Source organism: Pteropus alecto, unplaced genomic scaffold (assembly GCF_000325575.1).
Source record: "Pteropus alecto unplaced genomic scaffold, ASM32557v1 scaffold103, whole genome shotgun sequence".
NCBI classification, from domain to species: domain Eukaryota; kingdom Metazoa; phylum Chordata; class Mammalia; order Chiroptera; family Pteropodidae; genus Pteropus; species Pteropus alecto.
This window is the reverse complement of record NW_006436288.1, coordinates 13,589,373-13,605,494: the sequence shown is the minus strand read 5'-3', so window position 1 is coordinate 13,605,494 and position 16,122 is coordinate 13,589,373. Positions and strand designations below refer to the sequence as shown.

Here is a 16,122-nt window from a genome sequence, read left to right as displayed (position 1 = left end):
CTCTACATAGCTAGCTGCTGACAGTAGGAGAAAAGGAAAGGTTGCTGCTGCATTAAAATCAGCCTGAACTCTCAGAATCAGAGGATGTGTAAGTGTTGCTCATAGACCAGATGTGAGCGTGTTGGGAGGGAGAGCCATCCTCAAGGGATGAATGCAGAGGGAGGGTTCAGGTATTTTGCAACTTAAAGTGTAGTTAGACATTTTATAGTAGGAAACACCAGAAAGTCATAGTATTACCTAAATGTTCATCCAGAAGCAGAAGAATGATCCCTCAATGAACAGAGACAAAGGGAGACAAAAATAGAGTTGATATCAACATTGTACCTTAAGAGCTGTGCTTGTTCAACATACAAATTAAAATACCATTGTCGAAAAATGTCATGATATATTTAGAAATATTTTTAATCACAAATAAAAATGGTAATTATAGTTACAAAAGTAAAAATACTTCAATCAGAAAAACCCTTTTCATAACTGGTCAATTAAAGATTACCTCCCTTTCTACAGAAAAAAGAAAAACTTTAAATATTCTGATTTAGTCAGAGGTCATAACACCTGAAAATGTAATACAGTACAGAAAACTAAACTGATTCTTAATACCAAGAGGCTTATGTAGCCATTCCCTACTTCAAGGAATTCTTATTCATTCAGTAGACTTCCAAATCAATGTGTTTAGAAACATGATCAAATAAAGCTATTTACCTGTAATCTCTAGATTATCTATAGAATTATTAGATTATTCAATCTGTAAACATTAGTCAAATTATGAATATATTGTTTATTCTCTTAGCACTGAATACCGACCACTTTATTTTAAGTTTAGGGAATTTTGTGACTATGTAGTTTAGTCCTTTTGATATTGCATTGGAAAAAAGGGGCAACACAAACCAAAAATCAGCCTAAAACTCACCCACTTCAACTCAGGTTCACAAAGGGAACAATTGCCTAAACCAGACTTCTTCATAAACATGGTAATGGTATTTGACAGTGGAAAGGGTCTGTTTAGATTGCTTATTTAAATAGATCTGGAATTTATGAATTTAAGGGGCATGGTGGGCTGGAGAATTCACATAGACTCTTTTTTGACTATATAACTAACAATATTTAAACACTGAGTCCCAAAACAGAACCAGCTTCCTCTGAGAGAATGGTTCACACACATCATTGAACAGTTGTGTTCATCTGAAAGCAAAATGTGTCCCATGGTTTATTCTTTGTAAGAAATAATGTTCTGATGGATGTTGACCTGTGTGCATGTTAAAAGCATGTTTTTCTCCTTCCCTCTAGTATTTTGGTTTTATCTTCTCTCTAAAAGATAAATGATAGAAATGTAATTCTAGAAGACTCCTAGATTTCGTATACCCTCTTTATGTTTCAGAATAAATTCTATTGGTTTTTCTTTGTATTCTAATTGGAGATGACATAAACAACCATTTTTAGTTTTTAGTAATTGAGATAATACTTTATGGCAGCATTTTTCAAATAGATCTCAGAACCCATTTACACTCTTAAAAACAGGATCCCAAAGAGTTTGTTGTTTATGTGGCTTATATTATTAAATTAAATATTAAAGCTGAGAATTTTTAATAGATTTATTAACTCATTTTTTAAAATAATAAACCTATTACATGAAGAAGGGAGAACTATTTTCATTCAGATCATCACTTTTCAAGCCATTGTGGATACTCTTCTTTGCTATTACCCCAAACTCAACAAGTGGTAATTTCTTAAATGTTAGTTGCAGTGTGGAAGTTGAAAACATGTCAATGAAATTTTCATACACTTACATTACAATTTGTCTTGCATTTTGAATGAATCTTTTACCTCCATATGATTTTGTAATATCATGCCTTGGCAATTTGGAAAATATTGGTCCTCTGAGTTACATAGATCTTTCAAATGTCACCACAGATAATTATTTTTTAAAAATCACATTTGTTAATATCACCACTGATCTCATCAGAAAGGTATGGGTATCTTTCAAGATCAGAATGGCAGCTACAAGTTTTCCAAAATTCACTTGAAAGCTAAAACTTTATCACTGACAACAAACTCCTATCATTTATTTTCTTTGAAGTGACAGGCTTATTTTGTTCTTTTTCAAGAAATAGTCTGTGAAGTATCCAAGTCTGAATAACCTTAGGTCGGCAATTAAAAATTGTGTTCCATGAATAAAATGACTAGTTCAGCTCACAATCTTGAAAGGATCTGTGTATCATACTTTGAGAAACATTGCTTTACAGTAAAGAAAAATTATCAGTCAACTTGAGTATTTGGAGCAAGAACATAATTATCCCTATTCTTATATTTTCATGTGTCTGTTGGAAGTTATAGAAGCAGACATTGAAATGACAGGAGTTCAAAATTTGGGGGATAGAATCATGATATTTTTGACCTGGAAGATTACCTAGTCCAGCATTTACCACCTATATTACAGTTATATAAATGAGCCAAAGATGGCCTCTGAATATTGGCCTCATATTGTTTTCTTCTTCACAGCAGACTAGGACTATTAGCTCAAAAAAGCCCACTTGCACCAAACTCAAATTCTAATTTATCCATTTGTTTTAAATATAACTTAATAAGCAGATTTTTATCTATCCATCTATAGCCTGCCTGCTTTGCATACTCTGAAAAACTACACTCAACATTTACTACCCATAAATAAGGTAAAACCCAGTGCTATAAAAGACCCCAAGCCACTCCTGCTTTTTGCAGCTCTGTGACCCAGAAGTTCCTTGTCTTGCTGCTGAGTAATACCAGAATGTAAACCCCTCCTCAGTCCTCTGGGAGTTCCCTTACCCTACTACCCTAGCCCCTTCTGAGTTGTGTCCCCCCACACCCCACAAACACACTATGGGAAGGTCTCACGTTGTGAGGGACTTCCTTTGCGCACACACACCTTTCAAAGTGCGGCCCAAATAAAGGTCGTTGTGTCCTGCTGCCACCCTGTGGTCATATCTTTTTCCTTGATCTGTTCCTAAATCCTTTGATTTCACTATAGTTTATATGCATGGTGTTCTAGAAGACACCAGAGGTATAACATAAAACAAAAAATGTTCATATGTCCAAAAAGCTTGAGAAATGCAACACAACACTATAGTGAATACTAATTTATCAAAGGCTCTGAAAAATATGATAGCTATGAAACTTAAAACTTTTTTATCCAAGCGTTTGCCAATTTTTTTAGCCTAGAATACTGTGTATATTATTTTTCCGATCCCTGATTTCGCAGAATAGGAAAGTGAGACACTGAAATGTTATTTGCCCATTGTAACACAGTTTTTAATAATAGTGCTAAGACTAAAACTAAAATTTCAAGATGTAGTGAAATGAACACTGATCCTCAGTCTCTTGCCATCTCTCCAAAACATTGAATTACCTACCTTTTATGGACCTCAGCTTTCCTTTATGTATAATTATCAGTCATACAATTGGAAGACCTGCTAAAAATGCAAAAGAGTTCATACACGATGGCTGTTATCAATAAAGATTCTTACAGAGAAAAGGCTGAAGTTTTTCAATACCCAGATTATCTCTACTCTTCCCCTTTCCCATCATCACTGCTACCATTGTATGTTTTTAATTTTTTTTTTCTCCAAAGACAAATACTTTGGGCAGGGGGGGCATGAAAAATGTAAGTTCTTTCTTCTTTCATGACACCTTATATGTTTCTTCTTGTAATTGTTCAAATATAATTTGACCTATATAAGACAATATTACTGGTATTTTACAAAAAAGAATATATGTACGGACATATGTTTACACAGTTCTAATATACGTTATCCTCACAGCAATCTGTCCCCCAAATTGGCAGTGTACACTGTAGTTACCCATCAGATTCCCTGAATTAACAGGTTTATTTTCTCTACTATATTTCTAAGTTTATAAAATTTTCTAACCTTACAGACAGTAAACAGAACTCCATATGATAAATTAGGTCTTAAAACTGTTAGAACCACTCTGACTTTATTTCTGTAGGAGAGACAAAGAAAAACAAAAAAATAAGCTGTTATTTTAAAATATTGTAAATCATAGACATGGAAACAGGAAAATTTTTAAACTTGTTTTTAATTTAATTATGTCTACAATGATTATCAGTGAGTTCAACTCACACTGTTGCTAATCTTTTACAGTGGACATGTATTTTAGTTTCTCATAATTATCTAGACGTTTCACGGTATTCATCGGCATAGGGGCTTAAATTTTAAAAGGGCAATAAAGCAATTAGACAGTACCAGAGTCCTTAAATTCACATCAAGAGGTAGGAAAGGCCAGGAAATCTGCCCCTTTGAATTGACTCAGAATTTTAGTGGTATCTGTAGATTTGTTTCAACCTAATTGCTTTACAAGCAAGTTTTTTAATAGATTTCTAGATAATAACATTGTTAAGATTTATCATAAAGAGCCAAAGCAAAGTATTTTAAGACCCAAGTGGTTTGCTTCAGTTTTCCTATAATGAGGCTGATTCCTTACTTAAAGGACAACTCTTTTTTTTATTTCATATTTTTCATTTTCTAAACCTTATATTACTGTGTTACCTCATCCTTATTTTAGTCATTCATTACTAATCCAGGATAACAAAACTTCTTTATGCCAGACACCATAATGAAGCATTAGAACTCTGATCTTTTTTCACTGTGCATTCTAAAAAAATGTCCAAATTTTCCTTGATAATGTGAAATTATTTTGCTTGTTAATTTATATTTCCCATGGTTTCTTTTTCTTGGTGTTCATAAAGAGACTGTCATGAATGAAATCTCTTTTAAAAAGTCATAGATTTTTAGAAAGATGGTGAAAGTTTCCTTAGAAGTCATGCAAACAACTCTCTTGTTTTAGAACAAAGATAGAGTTAATGTAAGTAGCTTGCACCAGATCTTACAAATAGTCGATAGTGGAACTGGAAAGTCACCAGATCCACAATCTCTAGTTCTTTTCCCAATAGAGGAATTTCCTGAGCCCTACAATTTTTCCTTATACTGTAATAAACTCGTAGGCATTGAATATTCCTACTGTTCAAAAATCACAATCTTAAATGCTCTATATTTTCCTGGGGAAAAGTTGCCTGAGGAGAGTGAGTAATATTGCCATCTAGCATCTAAATTTTTTAATTACATAAAAATATATTGTATGCTTACTCTCGGGGGGAAGTAACTTCCTATTTATGTGCAAGAATAAATTCCTACAGAAAAATGATATAAATATAGTCAGAAAATATTTATATATAATGTTTGGTAACATTCGTAACTAGTAAAAATGCCAAAATAATCCTAGAAACACTAGCTAAAATGAAATTCTTTTCCAACTTTGTTCTTTTTCAAAACTATATTAGCTATTCTGGGTCATTTGAATTCCTATATAAATATTAGTATCATCTTGTCAATTTCTTTTAAAAAGAGATTTTGGTAGGGATTACATTGAATCTGTAGATTTAGGGAGTATTGCCATCTTAATATTAAATCTTCTGATCTGTATATCTTCCGTTTATTTACAACTTCTTTAATGTTTTATAGTTTTCAGAGTATAAGTTTTTCACTTGTCAAATTTATTCCCACTTTTTTCTTTTTGATGGTAATATAAATGGAATTACTTTCTTAATTTTGGAATTGTTCATTGCTGGTGTATAGAAACACATTTGATTTTTGTGTATTGACTTTCTACCATGAACCTTACTGAACTCATTTATTTCTAATTTTTTAGAAAACTCCTTAGAACATTTTATATACAGTATTATATAATCTACAAAAAATATATAGTTTTATTTCTTCCTTTCCAACATGAATGCCTTTCATTTCTTTTTCTCCCTTAATTTCCATGGCTAGAACCTCCAGTTCATTGTTGAATAGAAGTGGCAAGAGCAGACATCCTTGTCTTGTTCCTGATCTTAGGGGGAAACATTTAGTGTTTCACCATTAAATATGATATTAACTGTGGGTTTTCCATGGATGCCTTTTATCAGGTTGTGGAAGTTCCTTTCTATTCCTAGTTTGTTGAACGTTTTTATCATGAGTGTTGGATTCTGTCAAGTGCTTTTTCTGTGTCTACTGAGATTGTGTGGTCTTTGTCCTTTAGTCTATTGATATGCTATATGTCATAGGCAGAATAATGCCACCACCCAAAGACATCCGTATTCTAATGGCAACAGCAGTAGGAAACTAATACAGTGTATTGTACTAATTGATTTTCAGATATTAAACCAATTTTGCATTCCTGAGCTAAATCTCAGTTGATCATGGCATATAATCCTTTTTATATGTTACTAGGTTTGGTTTGCTAGTGTTTTGTTGAGGATTTTCAAGTACGTATTGGTCTGTAGTTTTGTGTGTTTGTGATGCCTTTGTCTGGCTTTGGTGTCAGGGTAATACTGGCCTCAGAGAATGAGTTGTGTTTTCCTTTCTGTTATTTGTATAGCCATTCTAGCTTTGTTGCATTTGCTGTTTGCATCATATATCATTTTCCATCCTTTTACTTTCAACCTACTAGAAACCTTTCTTTAGATTTCCTATATAACACATTTCCTCTATAACAACTGATATTTTTATGACAATGAATAAAATTATATTTGTTAGCTTACTAGCTTTTTTTTTTTTTTAATTAGCTGCTGTTGTAAACCTTTGTTTTCCCAACTATAAGTTCTTATTTCCATATACTCTCTGGTTCTCTTGCTTACAGTAAACCTTAATATTTGGGCTTATTTTTGTTTTACTTAAAATAAAATTTAGTAACCATATGTTGGGCTCACTTTTTTTCCTACTAGTCTATGAAATCTGTAAATCCAATAACCATTAAACTAGAAAATTTCCAAGACTAGATTAGAGATATGTTGTACATAAAACATAGATTGTATCTATGAGACAAGTTTGTTAAACTTCTGAATAATTTTCAAAGTAATAAAATTTTAGCAGTTTTCAAATACATATTTTTAAGACATTGTAAAACTGACTTTGCAAAAGATGTAAACCTTATTAAAATCACTACTATACATTGTGAATAACTGAAAACTATCTAAACATCCAATAATAAACGTTGGTTAAATTTTAATTAATTCATATAATAATATTAAAAATCATGCTTTATAATAATACTGAATGACATGGAAAGCAAGTTGTTCTGCTCTAATAACTAGTCCCCCCTCTAACCTTTTTGGACATGTTTCAGCTTCCAAAGTGCTTACCTTACCTTCTGGCTTTCTTTAATCCTGCTCACTCCTTTGTAGTCACTTCAGTAAACCCTGTTCACATACCCCACTTTAGTATGTCTTCTGTTTCTTGTTAGGAGCCTGAGAAAGGCTATACATGGGTTAATGATAAAATTACACCATTACTCTCTGGTAGGTGAAATTATAGAGAAAACAATATATGCTTGTGGTTTTTTGTTGGTTTTTTTTTTAAGTATATTATGGCATGTACACTGCAGCTAATAATAGTGAGGGTTTCCATTAATTGTTTTTTTAGTTGTATGCTATTCTTTACATGTCATCTCATTTAATCCTTTAACCCTATGAGATATAATAGTTATCATTCCCAGTTTACGCATTAGGACACATGAAATATCTCTGATTACTGTGAATTAATGTATTATCATTGTTTTCTTTCGTAGATCATTCGCGAGAAGTCTTGGAGCAATTAGTAGGCCCAAACAAATTAAAGCAAGTGACATGGACTGTTTATTGATGCTATGATCTTCATACTATCAGGAAATGATGGTCTTGGAGATTGGCTTTCCAATACATAATATGGTTCGTGCTTTAACCAGACTCTTAAACACGCTAATAGTGCTATTATTCTGTTTGCTTGATGAGTCATTGTTTTTGAAATGGTAATCCTAGCATGCCTTCTGATGGATGTTGGGGGTGGGGGGTGGGGGTGGGTACTGTGTTTATTTCTCAAATAACTAAGTTTTAAAATTACCTGTTTTCCCTGGAGATTTCCTTCTCCTACCTAGATATTTGAGATATTATAAGAGAAATTTACCAATATGGCTAGACATTAGAATTCTAAGTAAAGGTATTTCTAAAAGTATAAATACCTTTCTAACTATTTTCTGGTTCCTCCCTTCCTGAAGTATTTAAATGCCCATTGGCCAAAAGCAAAGCTGAACATCTGGCCTGTAAATTCTTTACAGAATTTAATATTTAATGAAACAAAGCAATATTATAATATCGTAATCTATGACATCAAATACCTTAGCCATTCAGCATATGAATGTTACCGAAGCCCTTGCCCAGCCACTTATCTCATTGGTTTTTATGGCTACTTTTTCTGAAGAGTTCCCAGACCTAATTCTGTGTGTGGTGGGGAGTCCCCTCACATCAACAAACAGTTCTCAGACACCAGCAAGGTGTCCAAGAATTCAGCTCAATTCTGACACTGTCTATCTGTAGATAGCATCAGAGTCCACAGGTTAAGGGTTCAGTCCTAAAAGACAGCCTCTCCTCACCCCACACACACACACACACACACTTCAGATGCCAGTTACAGGTCCAGGTTGTTACCTGTGCTTCAGACCTACTGGCTACAAATTGGAGGTTCCAACGACCCCCTCCTTGGGTTCGATTAATTTGCTAGAACCACTCACAGAACTCAGGAAAACCTGTTTACTCACTAGAATACCAATTAGTTACATAAAACAGCCTGGTGAAGAGATACATAGGGAGAGGTCCCAAACAAAGAAGCAATTTCTGTCTTCCTGGAGTTTGGGGCCTGGAGCCCTGGCAGATGGAAGGCTTCTGGTTCTTCAGCCTGGAAGCTCTCCAAACCCCCTCCTTGTAGCTTTTTATGGAGGCCTCGTTTTGTAGGCATGACTGATTAATTCATTGGCTATTGGGTGATTGATTCAACCTCTCACCCCTCTCTCCTCCCCAAAAAATCAGGGGGTGGAACTGCAAGTTCCAACCCTCTGTTCACGATTGGCTCATGGCAACCAGCCCCTATCCTTATGTGCTTTGCAAAAGTCACCTTCATTAACATAAACCAAGTTATGGTAGAAAAGATTTGTTATGAATAACAAGGCATCCTTTCACCTTTATGGCTCTGTTTTCAGGAACTGAGGACAAGAGACCAAATATGATAATAAAAGATGCTACATTGCTTATTGTTTAGGAAATTCCAAAAGTGTGGGGAGGTGTAAGCCAGGAACTATGGATGAAGACCAGTACATTTGAGAAATATATTTTGGTCATCTGAATGACCAAAGGTATTTATGTATATCCTATAAATCACAATATCACATTTCCAAAATATGTGCTCTCCATCTATGAACTTTCTTCCTTAAAAACTATATTCAGGAATATATGAGTAAATATAAACTCTCATTACAGAGGTCGTATCCTGAAGCACTATTGGTTTCACATTGTAAAATAAACAGCACAGCTCTTAGGTTTTAAATGAAATGTATTACTCTTCTGTAATCACGAAATTCTCTGAAGTATACTGTGCTTAACCTACCCCCAAATTCAGCATATTCCCTGTGTCATGAGCCTATCTCAGTGGTACTTTCTTACAGATTTCCTATTTTAACTTTGATGTAGTGAAAAACTAGGAAAGTGTGGTATGTTAAATTCCTTGTACATATTTAGAAGGAGGGTTTACATATTCATCTCTATTTCTTGTCCTTACAGTTAATACTTTATAAATGTGCTATGTTTATAGTGTGGAAATATATACACGTATATACGTGTGTATATATACGTACATATATATTTGTGTGTGTGTATAGCCACTATCAGGCTACATTTTATACTTAACTTAGAACATATATGTGGTGGTGTTTACAGCACTTTTAGAGAATAGGAAATACAAATATATAATTAGTACAAAATTACAAGACCCAAAGGTAAAAACCAGGTATCCCTGTCCACCAGCTATCTGGTACCCTCTCAGAAGGCAACCACTAGTCCCAATTTCTTATCTTTCTAGAGATATTCTATGTATGCTGCAAGCAAATATGTATTTTATACACATACATATATATGTAGGTGTTGTCAAACAGACTCAAAAAGAGTCTGGAGGCTTTGCTAGAAAAAAATGACAAAGATTTATCCAAGGGTCTTAGAGTTTACAAACTGGAAACACAGCTAGGCAAAAAAAAAAAAAAAAAAGTGTTTTAAAGAAGAAAAGTTAAGAGTTCTTATAGTAAAAGTCACATCTTTGGGAATAATCAGTCCTGCATCCTTAGCCCTAAAATTGGCCCAGGACAGTTATGAGCCAGATGTCAGAGGTCTGGATGGTGGATGCCAGGGAGTCTGAAGGGTGAGCACCAGGAGGTCTGGTCACATCCTGAGTCCTTTAGGGGGTAGCCAGAGGGTTACCCACAGGTAAATAAATGTCCCAGCATTGACATAGGGCTGGAAAATCCAAAAGTTTAAGTTCCCAGGCTAGTTAAGACAAGAAAAAGAATCGTTTCCTTATGCCTCCATCTTCATGTTAATAATTTAGCAGCTTGGTCAAAGTGACTTTGTATTTTCCCTGTCTTCAGTCTTTTCCTCAATATATACGTACATCTTTTTTTACATAAGAAGTGGTATACTATACACATTATTCTTCACATTGTTTCTTATTTATGTCATAGTGTTTTTAATATAAAAGATCTTGAAAACCTGGGGCACAAAGCGTTGGTATAACCTAAGTGTCACAGTGCAGAATATGTATGAAATCCTAAAATCTTGTTTTTATCCATGGTTGTCAATTTTATTTATGGTTGCCCTATTATATTCTGAATACTATATTCCATATTTTGTATTTTGTTTAATTCAACAATACATCATATAGGTGTCCTCAACTATAGAAACAGACTCTGCTACAATATGTAATTCCTCTCTACTACTTAAATTACATGTTGCTATTACTGGATAATGCCTTCTATAATTATATTCCTATAGCAGTAAAACTAGAAAAAATGGCAGATAGAGGATTGTATATTTGGTATAAGGCAGAACTAGTTACATGACAAAACTTAAACATTCATATTTTGGAAACAGGATTTTCCATTTCATAGGAATTGCATTCTTTAAACTGGAGAGTCATTTAGAGTTAAACCCAAACATAGTTATTAGAAGCAATCTGACAACTCAAGGTTGAAAATCCCACACTGTGCTTGTTGTCAGTCCATTGTTTTCTTGCCTAGTAGATTCCGGAAGTGAATATTCTACCACTTTGTGCAGCTGATGCTGAATGCTATGTCCCCTGAACTGGGGTCGTCCAGGATCACCAATCAGTACTTGAGTTCTGTGGGTCCAACAGCAATTCTTCAGCCATCGATGAAGACTATCTGCAAGGTCTTCATCATAAAACATATCTCCAAGCACTATAAGGTCCCACTTATCTTGTTCCAAATCCAAAATGTTTTTGGTTAAGATTGGAAAAGGATTCAGTTGATTCAATTCACAATTTAGTGTGATAGCCATTCCTGCAACTTTAAAAAAGCATATGATGAACTGGTATATATTAGGCTGTTTTAATTCCCTATTGATACATTTTAGTAATTTAGAAAACCTCCAAATAATGTTTTTTTCCCTTTTTGTTTAAAGATGATTTTTAGGTAAAGAAGACTAAAGTTTATACAAGTATAAGCTATTTACTGCAATTTTAAAATATTTGAATGGATATCCCCAAAACAAAACAATCAATACAAAACTCCTAGAAATGTTGGGGTTTTAAGGAACATTTGCTAATCTCTGTAACCAAGACGTTTGGTTGGTACAGGGGACAGGGAAACAAGTGTTAGGCTTCAGCAATATGGCAAGTTAGAACTGAGTCCCTGTATCAAATAAAGACCTTCAAAGGCTGGATCCTCAATGAAAGGAAAGACTAGAAGAAAATCAGATATTAAAACTTACCTGTCTTAACTTGGGTTCTAATGGAACAAAATCACCCTCAAAGACACAGGCCTATCCTCACTTGGGTTTTGAGTCAAATAAACACTACCTATATATTTCAGGAAGTTCCTAGCCCAGAAATCAACAGTAAGTTCTCAGGTTGGTATCACTTGGACATATCTGACAGACACAAATACAAATCCTCTTGGGGGAAATGTACTGTCAACTCAGGCCACACAGGATTCCCCACAAATAATGTGCCACTGAACATAGTTCATGATATGTTATACACATGGAAATAAACTATCATGTGGAGGCATCTGTAGATATTTGTCCTAGAAAAAAAATTTAAAAATGAGCTATAAATACTTTTAAATATGAAATCCTTACTAGGGTCTATGTCGGTGGCTAAGATCCTTGATGCCCCACTCATCTTAGCAGCAATAGCTGTAGCTCCACATCCACTCCCAAGGTCTAACACAGATTTTCCTCTGACGACATCAGGATTATCCAAAAGATACCTAAATTAGAAAGAAAGTGAAAAAACATCTAGGAGATGGAAGAAACGCAATAAGAGGTAACCAAGAAAAATTTCTCTGGGTTGACTAGACAAAGAAATAGTGGAACGTAGCAGAGGAACTTGGTCCAACCATGGCAAGTTTGGCCTGACTAGAGACAAAATGTAAATCTTAAGAGATGGACAGAAGTGGCAGAGAAAGGACCTAGTCATTTGACCTTACTCTTCAGCAGGTGTGGAGAGCAGTTCCATAAAACTGACTAATCGTGCTCTTAAAGTCATCGTTTAAAAAACATTGAGCACTTACTATGATCTACAAACTACCAAACATCAACAATATAGACAGACAAAATAGCACCATAATCAGGACCCAGTATGCCAGATCCAAAATCCACCATCTCCTTTGAATGTTCATTATAGAGTAGTTGTGCCCACTCCTTGAATTCCATTACAGTGGCCTCTCTGGTAAGGTATGATCAAAGTCTAGTTCAGCCAAAGAATTTGGGTCAAGGCTAAGTAGTTACCAAACGTGAAGATGAATGAGAAAATCCTAAAATAATGAAAGTCAAGTGACACTTGATCTTAACACTGGAATAAAAAATAGCAGAGACTGTGACAAAGTAGGGGTGTAATGCCCTGTTAGAAGGGAGAGCTGCTGCCCATCTTCAGCTAATTGTTGCCACACAGAAATCCTGTTACAAGAGATTGTTCCTGTTTTTCAAATCAATGTAGATTTTACATGAAATCCCTCAAGTTTTAAATGTTAGCAACTGATTTTTTTAAAAAGTTTACAACTGTGTTGAGCAGCAGGAGGTGATTTAAGAATGTGCAGATTAGGGCCTGCCAAATAAAGAGGTACAAGCCACCCACACTGGGGCATCAGGTACCTCCCTCCATGTGTGAGCTCCCACTTGGGGGAGGTAAAAACCACAGGGTCATTTTGATGAAGGCGCAGTTTCAATGCACCAACACAGGAAATAGAGTCACAAGATTTATTACTTCCAGATCCCAGAAGCAAAGAGGCACCATGCGTTGGGGGAAGAGCCGTCCTTCTCAGGTCAGAAGCAGGGGATAGAAAGCAGAGTACAAGCACCTATTACTTAGAAGGTGACTGGGGGCACAGGTCACTAACTTTTCAAGGGCTTAACTCTAAGTAGTTATTTTAAAATAACCCTGGTAAAAGCAAAGAGGGAACTTAGGGCGGGCATCCTAAACTCAAGTCCTTGTAAAAATGCCCAGATGCTGGGTGTTAGGATGGTTCCCTATCACACTGTAAAATGCCTAGGGAGTAACTCAGAAAAACAATCACAAGGCCACGCAAAACACATCCGTAGGACACCAATCTTTGGAGTACTCTGATTCAGACAGTCTCTTAAGGAATTTGATTGTACATTTGGAGTTGATAAATAATAACTTAATAGGTAATAGTCACTTAAAATGTCAGTATATTTTTAAATGGTGTAAACAATAAAGTTTGAAAATTTGGCAATACAACCAGAAAATTGGAATTGTTTGATTCTACCTGAAAAGTTTTCCAGTTCTCGGGATTCTCTCAAAGGCTCTAGGTTTGCATTTATTTTGCATTTACAACTATATACAACATTAATTTTGTTAGGCCATATCATTCATGTGAAAAAGAAGTCATCCCCTTTGTTTCACAGCTCTGCAATCTTGAGGCACAAACAGATGAAATCATTTACCAGTTGAAAAGCAAAGACTAGATTGAAAGCTGAAAGTTCTTGCCTTTGTTTCAGCAGCTGTGTTTTAATAAAAAGCATAGTGTGAATGTGTAAGAAAATGTCCTAAAGACCTTTGTTTGCAGTGTTAGTGTGAATGTGTAAGAAAATGTCCTAAAGACCTTTGCAGTGTGGGGAACTGGAAGGAGGGACCTTAAGAATGCAGGTTCAAGTTGCACGTGCACCTGAGACGTCAATAAACCACTAGAGAAGAGGGAATCTGCGCAGCCCATTCATTCACTGACATTTTTTGTTCTTTGGGAAATTGAGAAAAGGTAATGATGGAGGGGGTGTGAGACTTAAGGAGTAACATTTACAGGATTAAACTAGAAGAGCTTAAGGACAGGGGCTTTAGGTTCCATGTAGGATCTCTGCACTGACCATAAGAAACCATGAACCTGAGAACAGTGTGAAATCTGGATCATTTACAGCTATCTTGGGTCTTGACAGCTGACCCTAGGATTTCTCTTGAGGAAAGAAATATATTGGGGAAATACCTTGATAGGCATGGAGTAGAAGGTAAAACTATGCAACAAAGCAACCAAAAATTATGCTTAAACTACTCTAAATTAAGAAAAGAATGCCGGGTTTTTCTCTTTTTTTGTGAGGGACATGAAGACTGTGGAGTTGGAAGGAGCTGAAAAGAGAAAGGATCTGTAGCAACCTTAAAGGTTCCCATTCTATTTAGGGTAGTACCTAGACAGGGCTTGGCCTCCTGGCCAGTAGATTGCCCAGTAAGGATCGCTGTGGGGCCACAGGTCAGCTCTTTCCCACCAGAACTTGCAATTGGGGGTCAAAAGCCGCAACCGGATTTCGGGGGTCAGGCTGCCACTGTTGGTGACTTCAGTGTTCTCCTCCAGGAAAGCTTTCATCTCAGGTTCCAAAAGGCTTCTAACTCCCCTCCGGGGACCATGGCCCCAGGGAAACAAAGGAAGGCCACTGCTTCTCATAGCCTTCACAAAGACACCACAGTGGTTCATGGGAAACGGTGCAAATGCTCTCCAACCAAGGCTCAAGGCCATCAGTCCTTTTCCAAAACACAGGTTCCTTCAGTGTTGCTGTTGATAAGAGTAGCTTCTCATGGGCAAAGAATAAGGATCTGGCTGCCAACTTGATCTCAACTGGAATCTCTAGATCTCTAAAAACAGAAATAATACCGAAAATCCCAAGGCTCACCCAGACTTCCAAATCCTGTTACGAAGTAAGAAAGTATTGCGATGTAAGCTCTGTAGCAGATAATTCACAAATACAAGTTCATTTTAGATGAAAACATTGCTCATCAATTTAGGACAATCAATCTTTTAAAAGGATGCCTTTTCACAACAATCCTTTCAATTTCGAACAAATATAAAAGCATTTGATTTTGAGAGAAATCTTCAGGAACAATGCCTGTTACATAAAATAAGGTGTATCTTTTAAAGTTCTTTCATAATTTAATCACTCACCTTTAAGCAGGCACTGTACTTGGCAACTATGAACAAAATAAAAGTCCCTGTCTCCAGGAAGCTTAGATTCTAGTAGTGGAACAGAACTATTAACAGGCAAACACAGTTCTTGCCTTTATGAAGTCTAGTCAAGAGTTGTGGAGATTACAAACTATAATTGTGGGCAGAGGTATACAAATTACACTGACTATACTCCAATAACAATTGTTATAGCATTAAACAATGTAAACAAGATTCAGATGTTTTTCTTAATCTATGGATTTAATTGTAATAAAAGAGTAGCGACTTCCAAATCTCTTTCTGTAAATATCTCTGATGATTCATCTTTATCAAGCCTGGGCTGAAAACACTTGTTTCAAAAGAAAAAACACCTTGAAAAGAAAGTGGGAATGAGGAACAGCAGATTAAACAAATCCATACACCCAGTTGTTTGGGACTTCTGGTGTGTTCTGCATAAAAGTTTCAAATTGTCTTATCTGCCTAAGCATTTAGAGTAGGGACCCAAAACCCAAATGCCTACCATGTGCCAAATTGGTGACAAATGAGTGATGCAAGCTGACTGTAGGTTAACAGAGGGGCTGTGGCAAACGAGACTGCTTCTAAACACTG

General features: G+C 35.5%; 2 protein-coding genes and 1 long non-coding RNA gene across 6 annotated transcripts in view; 1 reads left to right on the top strand and 2 right to left on the bottom strand.

Moving 5' to 3' along the window:
- AMN1 (antagonist of mitotic exit network 1 homolog) overlaps window positions 1-9,386 on the top strand; it is a 41,181-nt gene extending 31,795 nt beyond the window's left edge. For all 3 annotated transcript variants that reach the window (XM_015590078.2, XM_006912722.3, XM_025047413.1), the window contains exon 7: window positions 7,600-9,386. In XM_015590078.2, coding sequence (XP_015445564.1) covers window positions 7,600-7,673 — 74 coding nt within the window. In that variant the 3' untranslated portion in view covers window positions 7,674-9,386. The remainder of the gene's footprint in view (window positions 1-7,599) is intronic.
- Window positions 9,387-10,663: 1,277 nt separating this feature from the next.
- Window positions 10,664-16,122, bottom strand: part of ETFBKMT (electron transfer flavoprotein subunit beta lysine methyltransferase) — a 6,169-nt gene continuing 710 nt past the window's right edge. Inside the window, exons 2-4 of one of the 2 annotated variants that reach the window (XM_006912721.3) lie at window positions 14,765-15,259; window positions 12,206-12,336; window positions 10,664-11,412 (exon numbers count right to left, since the gene is read on the bottom strand). In XM_006912721.3, the coding sequence (XP_006912783.1) occupies window positions 11,069-11,412; window positions 12,206-12,336; window positions 14,765-15,090 (801 nt within the window). In that variant the 5' untranslated portion in view covers window positions 15,091-15,259 and the 3' untranslated portion in view covers window positions 10,664-11,068. The remainder of the gene's footprint in view (window positions 11,413-12,205; window positions 12,337-14,764; window positions 15,260-16,122) is intronic. The other variant, XM_015590077.2, reaches the window with a different exon arrangement.
- Window positions 13,761-14,752, bottom strand: LOC112480315. Its single transcript, XR_003046558.1, has 2 exons — window positions 14,191-14,752; window positions 13,761-14,142 (listed from the first exon to the last, which is right to left on the bottom strand). It is a non-coding gene; the product is annotated as an uncharacterized LOC112480315 (long non-coding RNA).